Raw genomic sequence first — 15,000 nt, forward strand, 5'->3', positions numbered from 1 at the left:
AACATTTCTTCGTACTGAATATTTATTCAAATAGGAATTTATTCGGAAAATTTATTCGATTAAAAAATTATTCGAATAATGCTCGACTCCGTCCGTGAGATTCCTCTCGATTACAAGGAAACCAAGGAATGGCGGGGGTTCCTCGTTTCTCTAGAATTTATTTAAATAAGGCTGCATTATGTAAATAATTAATCTAACTTAAGCATAAATAGTTCTATGCGGTGTGAATATACATGCAATGTGTGTCCACGGGCTTTTCGCGACCCTTATCTTAAACTGACTCTATGTATAACAATTGAAACCCTAGCGAGTTATCAGGATAACTATCACTCGTTGTCTGAACACCTATCCGCAATGGATACTTATATGACTACTCGGTGATGACTATGCAAGTGTTGCATTTTATACACAGGCTGCCTCGAAAACAGTAGTACAAGCTAGAAATGAGAAACTTATCCGTAAAACATATAACTGTGTGCGAAATCCACTAACACCACCCTCGCGTCAAATTGCATTGTTTCACGCGAACTAAAATTGCACAGAACTCGACGAGAGTGGATCGAGCAATCGAATAAAAAAAAATCTGCAGCGAACAGAAGGAACTTAAAGAGATTGCAGTTAGAAGTGTCGAGAGAATACCGTGGAGCTGTGCGATAATGCTTGCAGCGCTTTAACGTTCAATACTGAAGTGTCTCGCACGCTTCGCCGAGTTAAAATCAATTAATTCAGCACGACTGCAATATCCGTCGGAGCGAAGCCTTAGTTTAGGAGAAAGGTTTGATTTTCAATTAAGTATCCGGCATTTCTCGCTTATACCATCATTTCCTAAGTATTTCTAATATACGTAGAGTGTCTCGAGAAACGTACCATAAGTGAGATTTCCAAGTCGAAAGTAAGACGATCCTTGAAGTGCTTGTACATGACTATATCCAGCTTTCTCATAACTGATCCGAGAGTTACAAAGTCGCTAATCAATTCTATAAAAATATGGAAAATCATCCTACTCGCCGCCCAGCGATCCGATCCTTGTATGATACAGTATATTTAAAGAGACACTTTGTATACTCGCTTTATGCTCCGCTATACAAAACATTTGACAAATAGCGCATTCCCTGGTTAAGAGGAAACACTCTTCAGGCCGTAGCGCGTTTTGGCGCGAAGAGAAAAGGTTTATAAACAATTGCTGACCGGAGCGCAGGGACAATTAATTCATTATTAATTTCTTCGTTTCGCTTCGCCGAAATGCGCGACGGCCTTTATCTTCTCGGACAAATCATTTGCACGATGCCATACTGAGTACGTCCAGGAGATTACTAAAGATCGTTCTATAAATAAATTCCACGTGTGGCTATTGGAGCCGGTTGCAATCGCCCTTTTACCCTGCCTTATTAAATAATCATAATTAATTTACAATCGGGAATGTTTCGCTCTAATGACACACCAATAAAATCTATTAACTCCCATCATTCGCGTTAAGCACATCCTTGAATCCACAACTCTACTCTGGCCAGAAAATACCCTATTTATTAAATACCCTGCACATGCGTGTCGACCTCTCGATGCCTCCTTATAAAAACGAAGAACGTGTTAAATACAAAGAAGGTTCGGTACCGTGGAACATACACAGTACGAAGAGATTATGCTTCTAATAGTTCGCTGGAACTCGCCTGTTTTCAGTCGGGAATCCAGCTGAAAGTCAGAGATGGGCAAAATTTTTTATTTAAATAATATTTCGAATAACGAATAAAAGTTAAAATAATTATTCGTCATGTGCCGAATAAAGTTAACTCGGGTTAACGAACGAGTGGCGAATAATTTTGTTAACTTGCATTCGTTTTTCGAAATGTTATTTAAATAACAATTTCGCCCGCTAAGCTATGCTAGTTTTTAAAAAATTAGTTTTGGTAGATTCTTGCGGAACCGTTTCCACCAAAAGCTAAGCTGTGTTATGTTTTTTTTTATGTTTTATAGCATAGTTTAGCTTAGCTTCCAAGTGGATCCCCGGCTTTCCTCCCCCCCGCGGTGCCAAGCGTCCCCTTAATATCGAACGAGTTTCGTATTTAACAATTCCTTTTACTTTTGATTCCCGTAAGAGAGAAAATACTTCAAATGAATGGTTACTCTCGCTCTAATTTGCATTGTATATATTTAATATGTATAAGGGAGATTCTCGCAGACGGAACAAGTCGCAGCTCCTTTCTAACCGAAGGCGGAGAAGAAGTTCATAGATCGTTTCATACATTCTGCAAGGGGGTATTTAGGCTTCATTAAACTACCCAAATATGGTCCAATCTTTACCAAAAGTTGCAGGTGCTTTCCAACGGAAGCCGCGCGGGAAGCTCGTGAAAGAAGATACACGATTCCCAACTCTACAAAACCCTCACTTTGGACCTTCCCAAAATGCCCGCCGTCGTTCTCCCTCCGCCAAGAAAAGAGCCACAGCCAGTCCACCCGTCAAGAACCACCCCGCGCGCCGAAGAGCGACCAGAGAACTCACGCCACGCGGCGACTAATTACAGCGACTACTGTTGGGTGATCCTGAACACGGGGCCGATCCTGAGGAAGAATCTCCGGAGGACGGAGCGGAGTTCCGGCTTGAGATCGAAGCACATCACCTCGCAGAGCAGCGGGTAGCAGCTGGACGCGTGGACGGCGAAGCGGTTGTCGCTCATCTTGAGGACCCTGGTGAGCAGCAGCAGCAGGATCGGGGTCCAGGCCTCCCTGTGCGCCTCGTTGGACAGCGCCAGGAAGTACTCGAGCGCCTCGCAGGCCACTTCCACCAGCCTGCCCTCCACCTTGCCCCAGTCCGCTCTGTGAGCGTCGTCGCTGTACATCTTGAAGAGGATTCGCAGGGCGCAGGCCAGCGACTGCGTCTCCTGCTTGAGCAGGTTAGGCTTCACGTTGCCGCGGAAGCCGGCCTTCCAAAGGACGTTCCGCTGCTCGTGGTCGGAGTTGAAGCTCTTGGCGAAGCGGTGGGACTTGAGGAGACACTCGACCAGCTGGAGGAGATGTGTGGTGGTCAGAGCGCAGTACATGCCCTGCTCCTCCTTCTGCTGATCCGCGCCTGCCCTGGCGCCCAGCTCCGAGGACTTCCCGTTAAACATGTCGGCCTGCGCCAGCGCCAGGTTCTCCTGGTCCTCCTTGCGCGACGTGGCGGGGTAGAAGACGATGTTGTCTATCGTCTGGATCAGCTCCAGCTGCACCACGCACTTGATCAGCAGCGCAGAGAACAGCCGGGTTTTCAGCGTCTCGCCGTTCGCTAGGCTTTGAGAGCTGTTGCTTCTCTTGAGGATCCCCATGTGGCTGTCCGCGTCGCCCGTGATCACGTCCAGGTCCGACTCCTTGTTAGGGGACTGAGGCTTCCACGTGAGCAGCGCCGACGGCAAGGTGCTCTCGAAGATGTCCAGCACGCAGCAGCAGGTCTTCTCCCAGGTCTGCTCGTCGAACTTGATTCCGTTGCTGATCACGAGGTTCTCCAGGCAATTGGTACCCGAGCGCGCCAGCTGCTCGTTGTCCTGCTGCACGCACCAGAGCAGTTGAGAATAGAGCTGCTCCAATAGAAGGGGCCCTAGCGTGTCGTAGAACTGCGAGAACACGTCGACGATGGCGTACAGGGCGTGGTTGCACGTTGTTGTCATCCATTCTGCTTTCTGCGAGATTAATCGAACGATTGGAGGCTTGATTAAGGTGTTACGCGTAAGATTGAACTACCTCTGTGTGCTGCTCGGGAAGCTTCATGTTGTCGAAGATCCGGAAGAGGACTTGGAAGAGGTCCTTCCACCAGTGGGGTTTGAACGACGACCCATGCGTCTTCACCACGTCGAATAGAACAGTCAGCGCTCTCGTCCGCACGTCCAACTTGCACCTGCTCACTATGCAGGATAGTTCGAAGAGCAGTGGGAACCATCCCCTCACCTGGATAATAAATGAAACTATTATAATGCATTTTTTCAGAAGGAATAGCAATAAAGCGTAGTAACCGTTCCATACCCAAGCTCTATCTTCTTCGGACACCATCCCACTGTCGTCCATCATGCCCTCCGCGAAGAGATTGGGATTGGCATCGATGTACGAAGCGCAAGAGCGTATCAGCCTGATGGCCTCCATGCTCGTTTCCGGGAAGGAGGCGTTGCAAGCGAACTCACTGAGGCACTTGACGGCGTCTTGGAACGAGTCAACCATGATGCTGAAGTCTTCCGCGTACAGCTCGTCTGTAACAGTACAACGCTGCCCTGCATTATCAATTATCAGGGAAGAGGATCCTTATATAAATACGGCGCAACTAATTTCCATCCAGAAGCCAAATGTAAACGATCGAAATACTATCGCACTCACTTATAATCTTCCCCGTCATTGAGAACGCCAGCTCGACCACAGCTTCGTCCCTGTCGCTGGCAGCGTGGTGGAAGACGCTGAATATATTCTTCCACCCTGACCTGATATTCGGAGCCTGCGAGTGGACGATCTGCGCGACGCAGCGAACCACCATGTCCCTGATCACCGGCGACCTGTTCTTCTTCATGATATGCTCGAAAGGCCTCAGGAAATCCTTCTGGAACCTGAAGTTGGCGAACTCCCCTTTCTCTATGAACTTCGTCGCTAGCTGCCGCAAAGAATCCACCGCGAAGAAGGCGATGTCTTGGCGCGGGCTGCAGCCCACTCTGTCGAAGTGGTCTCCTATCACTTGCCAGATCCTGGACCACTGCAGCCTGATGCGCCCCATGTTGTAGTAGGAGATCTCAACGATCTTGGTCAGGGAGAACATCCGCGGCTGAGTCGGGTGGGATAATTCCTCCAGCGACACTTGGCAGAGAGCTTTCACGAATTCTACGATAGCGTCTCCGTCCAACCTGGTGGAGCCAGTGAATATTCGGTCGACAGCCACCACCACGCTCTGGGAACTTGTCTCCCCGATCGACTCCTTTACACTTGCTGGAATTTAGGAGAGAACAAGTGACTTTGGAGCTAAATCACGGAACTGTGCCGGGAAAAAGAATTCGATATTAATAACTGAAGACGTGGAGATTATCCCGTAATACTTTAAAGCAGTGATTCTCAAACTGTGCGTTGCGATGTTTTTTTTCGGGGCGGGTCGCCACGAATTTTTTTAATATTAATATTTAATATTATTAAGCGAGAATTATATTCTGAAATACCTATTCTTAACGTGTCTTTTTTTACTTTATTAAGCTTATTTGAATATTATAAAAATGGTCGCGACTCAAAAAAGGTTGCGAAACACTGTTTCAAAGATTCCAAATTAACTTACGATCAAGCGAGCTGAGATTCAAATTGTTGCTCTGATGGGAATTGTTGTGGGTCAAATTGAAGTTGACCAGCGGCGAGGGGAAATGTGGCTTCGATGGTGGGCCCAGAAGCTGGGGCCTGACTCCAGTACCGATCAGTTGAGCGAGCTCGAGTTGTGAGATGCACTTTACAACGTCCAGCCAGGAACTACCAAGGTAATTGCCGTCGGTGTGAGCCACGGTTATCAGCGTTTTTATAGTGTCGATGTTCTTCGCCTTCATCTCAGTGATAGGTGAGTTTGCGGTGAGCAGAGTGAACCTTGCCAAGGCCTGCACGTACGCGTCTCGTTCCAACTACATTTAGCAAAGGGAAAGATATATTTACGACGCATTTCTTAAATAAAGCATAGCCGAGATTACATTGCAAACTTAATGTACTATTTCTCCTAAAAAGAAGTGACTAATAACTCAGCAGAATTCCGGTCAATAATGAGTAGAGGAGTGATAGAATTCTGTTGACGTTGCAAATTGATTTACCGTCATGTGAAATATGCAAGCGATGCGTATCGCACATCTGATGCCGTCTAAGCAAAGGGAAGCGATTTCTGGGTCGTCGCAGTCTTGGAGGCCCACGCTGAACGCGGCTAAAAACGGTGTCCAGGCGATTTTGAACATCGGTCGGACATGCTCCAAGTGTTTCGCTGTGGTGAATGGCGCTTGAACGTGACTCACTGACTCCATCAGGTTCTTCGCCGCTGTTGAGATTACTTCCATTTCCATGTTCCACAGAAGCCTTCGCTTCTTTTCACTGGATATCACTGCAGCGAGAAAGAAGAAAGATAGAAACTATTATTATATGGAAAAGAAGAAGTCCTGATTGACTCATCAACGCCTAGCTCAAGGACATTGCTCTCATGGCGTAAGCACTCACGAAGGAAGGATGTTTGGAAATTCCATCGCCAAGGGGGTGAAAGGGGGTAAAATGTATTTTCTCGGACTCCCTAGTATCTCTTAGGCCCGATTAGATATCAACTTGGTTTTTACTTCGAAAGTTTACCCACACAAATGCATAGAAACCAATTTCAGGATTTTTCCCTAACCAACCCTTAAGGGGGTGAAATGTATTTTCACGGATTCCTCAAAATCTCTTAGGCCCGAAGCGAAGCGCAGGGGTATTTTGCTATTACTACATATAACAGGTATAATAGTTATTGGTAGACATAAGATTAGGTATCGCAGATGATTTGTAAACCTAATAGAAGTTGTTCGAAAGAATATCAAAATGTTGATTTCAATGGAACGTACCTTACCTAAACGTAATCCTGCATAACTCCTATATTTATTATTAAAAATTAGTACAAAAAAAACTGCAACTACTTCAAAGATGCATAAAAGCACGATCAAAAATTCAGATGAATCGAATCGCTAGTTTCTTAAAAAAAAATTCCAAACTTTGCTATGTTTTTAGCCCCAAAAATAGGATTCGCCCCTTAATTACTGACTTCGCTCACCTTGTTTGCCAGGCCTATTGGGATTGGACTTCATTTTGATCTCATTGCCCGCAATCTCGTCATAGATCTTCGATAAATACTCCTCAGGCAGGTCTTCGTTATCACTAATACGTCGGTTTAGTTTGATATATTGCTCCTTGGTCATTTTATTCTTAACTTGGGGCGAGTGGAGGTCAGTCGTAAGCATAATGATAGAGAAGCCCAACACGTACGCGGTGTCCGCGCTTGTGAATAGCCCATTGCTGCGAAGAATGAACAAATAAAAGAGTAAATCAAATACAAAGGCAGCACTACTATTTAATTCTCGCGTGATGGATACAGAGTCAATTTTGACTACTACTTCTAATGAAAATAAGGATCTCAGATCACAGCAGAATCGAAATTCAACGTAGAAGCTCAGAGGCGTCGAGAGCCAACATCAAATTAATTATACAAATTAAGAAATGGTTAATTGAAATTGCATTCCATATAAATATTTATTTTTTTACAAAAAAATTGCTGTGAATCATCGCCTGAGCGACTCGGCGAAAATGAAACGACACCGCGCGATCGAACGTGAAATATTCACAGCAGCATATTAAAAAATTCTTTAAAAAAAAAATAGAAATTTTATTAAAATAAAGAAAAATATATTGAAACGGGCCCAGGCCCCTAAGAACCGCGGGCCCGGGAATTCTACCCCTCCTGCCCCCTGTCGGCGGGCCTGTAGAAGCTTAATCCGAGGTGTATCCAATGAAAATTATAATCCAAAACAGATTCTATAAAGAAGAGTGTCGATCTATGAACTCACTTTGGATTGCATTCGCAATATCTGCTGGCGAACTTCTCCATCAACCGGTCAATCTTCTGCGCCTCGCCGGGCAGCCTGAAGCCCTCGAGAAAGTATCTGAGGGCTGTAACTAAATCGCGGTCGGCAAAGTTCATTTGATCAATATAGCTGTACATCACCTGATTGTGATTATGATCGCCGAGGAAATCCCCTATCGCGGTCTTATCGAGTCGTTCGTCCATGTGAAGCCAGCGGGCAACGTCTTCGGACGAATTACCTAGAAGACTTTGTTCCTGAAGATATTGTACTCCCTTGCTTGGCTTTCGATTAAAACTAGGGATAAGAATACCATTTCAATTAATAGAGCGCACGCCTCTCGGCGACATTAGTGCTTCCTAAATATTGCTCGACGACCGGAAGCATCAGGCAATCCCGTCAGCACCACTATTTCTCGCCCGTGCTCCTATTTCTGCCGGAACTGATTCGTTAAACTCTGCTCGCGGACAGCCCAATGCTTCAGCCGACAGAGCAAATGAATGAAACGGAGGAAGAAAGAGCTAAGCGATGAATTATGATGCGTACATATCGATCCCAGCTTCCCACACTTCCTTCTGCTGCTTCTGCACTTCGTACTGCTCCGGCGAGTCCGGTACCTCCTTGTTGCCCACCAGGCTGGAGTTCGCGGAGGACAGGCTGCCCGCGCTTCCGTAGCGAGGCAGCGGAGGTTCCACCGGAGGGTCCGGCGGCTCTGAGGGCAGCTGCTGGTCCGCTGGAACGCTTGGGTTTACGTACAGGTCTCTGCTCCACTCGACCATGCACTTCAAGATCGAGACTAAGCACTCGAGGCCTCTGATGCGCATCGACTTCTCTTGGTTCGGTGAGGCGCCAAGCTCCAGCGCTTGTCTGCCTTGAGCTATCTTCGATAAATCATTCACGAGCCTGCAGAAAGCAGAAATTGCAGAGTAAATGAAATTGGTAATCGCGTGGTGTGCGAGCATCTCCTCACCTCTCGAACAAGTTCGCGGCGGAGAGGTCGCAGTCGTAGTTCACGTATATGTCGACGACGCTTTGGGCATCCGCGCAGATGCGAGTCAACGCGTGGATCACCATCCACTTGTGCTCGAAGGAGCTGCTGGAGGTCTCCAGGATGTTCATGAAGATTTCCTTGAAGAAAACCTCTATCTGCATCTTTAAGTGCACTTTGAAACGAGCGAGCAGCGCTAGGAAGAGCGCCAGCGAGAGCTCGAAGACCTCAGGAACCGAGGAGACGCCGTTCTTGGAGAGGGCGACGCAGAGGTACTGCTTTATGGCTATCACGAACATTTCGTTGGAGCGCAACACTGGTCCCGCGTTCTGCAGTATGCCCAGAAGCAGCTGCAGCGAAAGGATCTTCGACCTGAGGTGGTGCGACCTAGGGCAAACAGGCAATGTATTTTCGAAGGAAATACTTAACTACTACGAACTTACTTAGGGTCCAGCGTGCCATCCGGAAGTGGCTTCATGGAAAGCTTGCAGAGCGCTCTGAAGACCAAGAAGGCGTCCTTCTGCAGGACGTGAGTGAACTTCGCCCTGACCATGTTATCACTCTCCGCCACAGTCTCGTCTGAGTTGTCATCGATAGGCACTTGGTCTAAGCTCGTCTCCTCTGAAATCACCGTCGCTGTACTGGTCGAGTCCTCCGGTACCACGGAGTTCACAACGTCCTCCAGAATCCCTCGAACTATCATATGCGACTCCTGACTGCTCTCCGTCGACTGCTCCTCGTTGTTCACTGTCTCAGCGTCAGGCTCGCCGGAGGTAGAATTGGCAGCGTTCAGTGCCGCCTCCGCGTGCTCCGCTTCATTTCGAATGATTTCCTCTTCCTGAGAAAATGATCGCTCCTAATTGGTATTCCTCCAGCGATCGCCAGGAGTTTCGTATAATCCAATTTTCAAACTCACCGCCTGTGTTTCCATCCGTGCGAAGATGACGTTGATCATCTGCGTGAGGGTGGCGCGGGCCGTAGTTTGATTAACCAGGTTCTTCGAGGCCAGGTAAACGCTGTAAACGATGCGTATGGCAAGCAGGACGGTTCCCTCGTGAACCTCGACATGTTGACTAGTCATTACTGTGAGGAGCGCCTTTATTATTTGCAGCTGGACGCCCTCGTCCGTCTGCGGACCTATGAAGCATCCGCAGATGGTCTCCACGATGCGCACGATGAGCAGTTTGCTCGGCTCCGTGGAGTCAGGTACATTCCCAGTGAGATGCCCGTACGCGATCAATTTCTGCAGGCAGTCCAAAGCAGTGACGACGATCCTGGGCGACTTGCTCTGGCAGGCAAGCTCGAACGGCAGGAAATACTTCTCCGCGGAGATGACGTACGAGTCGCTGCGCGGCTGAGGCAAAGCGGTGGAGACCTGGGTGCCCGACACTTCCTTGATCTCATTTCGCAGATTGTCTGAAAAGTAAAACGTACGAGGATTGAAAACAGCGAAGGTTGCTTCGGCGCTTGTACGCCAAAGGCAGATGATGAGGTAACTCGATACAATATTACATATTTAAAAATAGACCGGAATAAGGTGGAACATATGTTCGCTGGCTGTTATTGCACAGTGTGTGCCAGTATGCGAGCGTCGAAAGGTGCAATTAAAACCCAAGGCTTTAATAACACTAAATATTCCTATGTAGATAAGATATATATGTGATACTGAGTGACGTAAATTATTATGAAACCCTGACAAGTCAGACCACAGTCCTCGAGAAGAAATTTAAAGTGATGCAATGCGTCGAAGTAAGAAATGCTGTTCCGTTGCCTGTATTTTGAACACGAATCGCAGATTACGTATCTCTACAAAACCTTTTTAAACCAAAGTGTAAACCCACTCTAGAATACCTAATTCAATATGGATCATATGCTTCAGGAATATAAGCTACACGAGTTTCCCTGTGCAAAACGAGTTCCCCTGCGTGAAATGAGTTTCCCTGCGCGAAACGAGTTTCCCTGCTCATAACTACTTTCCCTGCTCATAACTACTTTCCCTGCTTGTAACTAGTTTCCCTGCTCTTGATGAATTTCCCTGCTCATAACTACTTTCCCTACTCGTGATGAGTTTCCCTGCGCGAAACGAGTTTCCCTGCTCCTGACGAGTTTCCCTGCTCCTGACAAGTTTCCCTGCTCCTGACAAGTTTCCCTGCTCATGACGAGTTCCCACCGAGTTGCACGTACAATCTACCAAAAAAAGGTAGCACTGTCCCTTGCGTCTGCCCCTCGCGATGCGACGTAACATAGAAACAAGTCGCACGCGAAGCCCGCAAAGCCAGCAAAGCCCACTCACCCAGCGCAGTCTCGCAGGACTTCTTGAGCTGTGAGAGGTGCGACCGTTTGACATCCCGGTCAGCCAGGATCTTTTCCAAAGCTCTGATGATGAACATTTCTTTGGAGTTATCTTGCATCGTCGCCGGGGCCAAGCTGGTTCCTCTGCTAGGCTGGCAGGGTGGAGCACGCGACTCGACCTGAGGCACGCATCTTCGTCACCTTGATCCCCGCGCCAGTCCCTAAAGCATCGCCTCGGACCGACCCCCCAGGAGGCAGACGGTCCTGCCCGATAACTGGCAGCTTCTGCGGCACTGGCCTGCGATCGATCCGGGTATTCCGGAGCCAACGGCCGGGCACTAGGCGAATTCTTCCCGACGTCTCGTCACGTAGCTGCGTGCCGACCCATCGCTCACGGGATCACGCGAAACGGCAGCGAGGCAATGAAATTGACAGCGGGTTTTCGAAACAGCGGACGCACCAAAGGAGACGGGCTGAAACGGCGAAGGTGATCCACGCGATCGCACTGACATATTGCGGCGTGACATGGAACCTTTCCCTTCGACGTAACGCGCAGTTGACGTTAAGGGGTTACGCCACTTTGAAAGTGGAAAAAATTTTTTTTACTTTCAATGATATGGTGATTGTAGTCGCAAAAATACTTTAAACGCGTTTTTCTCGAAATGATGATTTCATGATTGCTGCGCAGCGTAAGTTCTACAATTTACATTCGATTCGCTTGAACATTCGAGAGGATTGGATCTAAAGAAATCTGTAGTGGTTTTGCGATTATTAAAAAGTGACCTTGCTACGGACACTTTTATACTCAATTCTTAGGTAAATATACGACATCTTTTCTTCAAATGTTCATCATTTTCGCAGAAAACCATAGTTTAGAAATCTCTATAAAAGATTCTAGAATATTTCTTTAGTAAATATCGCGTAGGAAATGAAAATGTTGGGTTTATTGCGGCAGATCCAGCTGCTTCGCAGTTATCTTGCACAACAAATTGGCGCGCCCGAAAAAGAAGCTTACGTGGACCGGTCCTAGCGACGCCATTTTGTTCGAAGGAAAGAAGCAAAAGAATTTTTTCGTGTACTTCGATAGTTGTACAATAAATGCTTTGTTATAGATTTTTCATGTTCTTTATCAGTTTTACAAAAAAAATAGTTGCAGAAAATATTAAGAAAATATCTAAACATCCTTTTCATCCAAGATATTTGAATTTTCCCGCTTTTCGACTACTTTTCCTACGCGATCTGGCGGCTCGACATTAAAACCATCTGGCAATCCTGTGAGTTGAGAACCGCTGTTGGCAAGATGGTGATCTCCTTGCCTGTTAAAATCGAAGTAGGTGTAGTCGCGAATGGAAATAAGAATAGCTGTTGAATCACTGTTGGGAATAAAATTTACAGCAGCTGAATGTACGCCTGACGCGCGTGTCGTATGATTAAAGGAACAAAGCGACAGAGTTATATGCTAGTTAGTGGTAAGTGAGCAGCATTAAGATTCCCCTATGAAAACATATTTTTTCTGCTTGGTTGAAGTATGCCCACTGCATTCTTCACTGTAAATCTGTTGCCATTAAATCGCACAGTCAAAGGGATCACTAATATCGATTAATGCGACTCGAACATATTTTCATCGCTATTTCTTTTCACGTCAGAGTAATAGGAAGCATCTACGACGCGAGATAACGAATGATAACTTCTGACATTTTGCAGCCAAAAAATGGTGAAGTTGTACGCGCTGTCGATTTTGTACAAAAATCCCACGTCGGCGACCACGCTGAAAGCTGCCTACGATGTGGAGTCGTTTTCGTTCTTTCAAAGGGGGAGCGTTAAAGAGTTCATGAGCTTCGTGAGCAAGACGATTGTGGAGAGGACTCAGATCAGCTCGAGGCAGAGCGTCAAGGAAGGAGGTAACGCAGCGTTCAGTCGCGTGCGATTCGAACGAAGCAGAGCTATTTTTTTTAAATCTAGCTGCGTATTTGCTCGGTGAAGAGTAAAGCCTGATTTCTTAACAGACTACATGTGCCACGTGTACGTGCGGGCGGATAATCTGTCCGCGGTTCTAATATCGGATCACGAGTACCCGAGGAGAGTGGCGCATACGGTCATCACAAAAGTCATGGACGATTTCAACGCCAAGTACCCGCAGTCGACTTGGGACACCTTGAGCGAATCTTTGATCGACTTCTCGCAGCTTAACGTGTATTTAGCTAAATATCAAAATCCTAACGAAGCGGACGCTCTTACTAAGATGCAGAACGATTTGGACGAGACAAAGATCATTTTGGTAAGCGGGTGTACAGGGTCATTCGTTAAAACTGCACCCTACGCGCGCACAATTATCCTTAACAATTATGGTTAAAAAATTCATAAAAGAAAAATTAAGTAAACGTAAAATATTTTAAATTATCCATCATTAAGAGGGAATAATTTTTCCTTCAATTCTACAATTTTCGAAGCTCGGGCCTCACTGCTGTCCAGCGGTCGCTGGCAGCCCTCCGAACGCCGGGCCGGTGTAGTGGAATGCGTCCGTGAGGCAGTGTTACCATTTTCGTCTGTTCGCGCGCGCGTAGGTTGCAATTTTAACGGATGAGGAGGATAATGGACTCTGGTCTCATTTATTTATCTTATGTTATTCGTAGCACAATACGTTAGAAGCTGTTCTTCAAAGAGGAGAGAAGCTGGACGATCTGGTTTCGAAGTCGGAAGGGCTGAGCGCCCAATCGAAAGCGTTCTACAAAACCGCGCGAAAGACTAATTCCTGCTGCAGTTTGGGTCCTTGAAAGCTGCTGTCGACAAATAACGCTGACTATATTTCAGTAACTATGAATGTCATTCTCTAATGGCGATGCGAAGTGCAAGAAAAGGATTAGTATTATTTATATTTCATCGGGACGGATAACTAAGAGAAATTCTCATCACGTGCAAAGTCAAATATTCGATGTACAGATTGTTTATACGTAGAACGTTTGATTGTACTTATACATCACACAGAACCACTGCCGGTTTCACCCAAACGATTCCTCATTGTTGATTTGTAATTGTATCTCATCGATGGATATAGCACAATTGTTACTATCGTTGAGAAATAATTGAAAACTGTGCTGCCTTTGAGCAGGAATTTACGATTGAGAGAGCGAGCGATGAGATATAGTACTCGTACAGAAACACATTCCGACTTTCTTTTTGCGAAGGAAACACAGGAGGTGCAAATGAATTTAATTGTTAACAGTTCACTTGGAAAGACTAAGTACAATTCTTAAATTGAATCGAGTGCTAAAATGAAACGTTTCTATCGGTTTGTTACAGAGTTGGGCATTGTTCGAATAAATCATTATAAAAATTTAGTTGAATAATTATTTATTCCGAATGAAAATTTATTTGAATAAAAAATTATTCGTTATTCTCGAATAACTTCGTGTTATTCGGAATTCTTCTTCGAGATGATTCGAATAAAAATTTAGTCGAATGAAAATTTACTCGAATAAAAATTTAATCGAATAATGCTCAACTCTGGTTTGTTAATGATTACCTTTATTTTAAGTTATAATGTACTGTAGCGGAAGACGAGCAGTCTGCCCCCTTCTTTTTATTCCCCATTGTTTGAATAGAGTATTCGAGACTCGTAAAGGTAATCATTTCCCAACTATCGCGTACAACCAGAACCTACTATTTTTACACAAATCTTGTCCCTACAAAATGAAACGGCGGGCTGCAGTGCCGTAGAAACGACTTTGTGACTCCAGGGCGATGAAGAATGGCAACGTTCGTCTTGGCAAACATTTGTAAATTACCATTTATAATCTTTACGTAAACCAAAGCATTTATATCGAGCGTGCAAATTTTACTGTTACCAAAACCGTACGAATAGTAATTCCGGTTTCTTCATTTAATAATTACTGTTCTAGCGAAGCGTGTAACACCGGATAAGGGACATTTAAACTACTTGTGATCTTCGTGTACATGAGCGAATATAATTTCGTGAACATATTTATATTTTTAACGTGTACGTTTTGTGTCGTAAAGACGGAATAACAATATTCTAAGTATTGTACCATGTTCCATAGTGGAATTTATTATATCCAGCCGGAATTATTTTGCAGTTAATAAAATTGTGCTATCTACATTAAAGGCTCTGCGATTTAAACCACGCATAAGGGCGGCGTA

The 15,000-nt window shown here is 45.7% G+C and overlaps 2 protein-coding genes across 2 annotated transcripts; one reads left to right on the forward strand and one right to left on the reverse strand.

The window, feature by feature from the left end:
- Window positions 1-138: 138 nt before the first annotated feature.
- Window positions 139-11,412, reverse strand: Sec71 (ADP ribosylation factor guanine nucleotide exchange factor Sec71). Its single transcript, XM_076828034.1, has 13 exons — window positions 10,844-11,412; window positions 9,467-9,966; window positions 8,994-9,388; window positions 8,533-8,937; window positions 8,109-8,465; window positions 7,548-7,859; window positions 6,758-6,999; window positions 5,784-6,064; window positions 5,270-5,600; window positions 4,336-4,932; window positions 3,991-4,211; window positions 3,712-3,915; window positions 139-3,650 (listed from the first exon to the last, which is right to left on the reverse strand). The coding sequence occupies exons 1-13, from the start codon at window positions 10,959-10,961 to the stop codon at window positions 2,523-2,525; spliced, it is 5,091 nt and encodes a 1,696-aa protein (XP_076684149.1). The 5' UTR covers window positions 10,962-11,412; the 3' UTR covers window positions 139-2,522.
- Window positions 11,413-12,101: 689 nt separating this feature from the next.
- Window positions 12,102-14,964, forward strand: Ykt6 (YKT6 v-SNARE homolog). Its single transcript, XM_076828091.1, has 4 exons — window positions 12,102-12,311; window positions 12,547-12,743; window positions 12,849-13,120; window positions 13,476-14,964. The coding sequence occupies exons 2-4, from the start codon at window positions 12,554-12,556 to the stop codon at window positions 13,614-13,616; spliced, it is 603 nt and encodes a 200-aa protein (XP_076684206.1). The 5' UTR covers window positions 12,102-12,311; window positions 12,547-12,553; the 3' UTR covers window positions 13,617-14,964.
- The last annotated feature ends 36 nt before the right edge of the window (window positions 14,965-15,000 follow it).

The sequence above is a fragment of the Andrena cerasifolii genome, chromosome 15 (genome assembly GCF_050908995.1).
Source record: "Andrena cerasifolii isolate SP2316 chromosome 15, iyAndCera1_principal, whole genome shotgun sequence".
Taxonomy (NCBI): Eukaryota; Metazoa; Arthropoda; class Insecta; order Hymenoptera; family Andrenidae; genus Andrena; species Andrena cerasifolii.

Coding starts and splice junctions, on each gene's coding strand:
- Sec71 (XM_076828034.1), bottom strand. CDS start 10,961: ATGCAAGATAACTCCAAAGAAATGTTCATCATCAGAGCTTTGGAAAAG. Junction 7,860..8,108: donor TGGGAAGCTGGGATCGATAT/GTACGCATCATA, acceptor TCTTATCCCTAG/TTTTAATCGAAAGCCAAGCA. Junction 4,212..4,335: donor AATGACGGGGAAGATTATAA/GTGAGTGCGATA, acceptor GTACTGTTACAG/ACGAGCTGTACGCGGAAGAC.
- Ykt6 (XM_076828091.1), top strand. CDS start 12,554: ATGGTGAAGTTGTACGCGCTGTCGATTTTGTACAAAAATCCCACGTCG. Junction 12,744..12,848: donor GCAGAGCGTCAAGGAAGGAG/GTAACGCAGCGT, acceptor ATTTCTTAACAG/ACTACATGTGCCACGTGTAC. Junction 13,121..13,475: donor ACGAGACAAAGATCATTTTG/GTAAGCGGGTGT, acceptor TGTTATTCGTAG/CACAATACGTTAGAAGCTGT.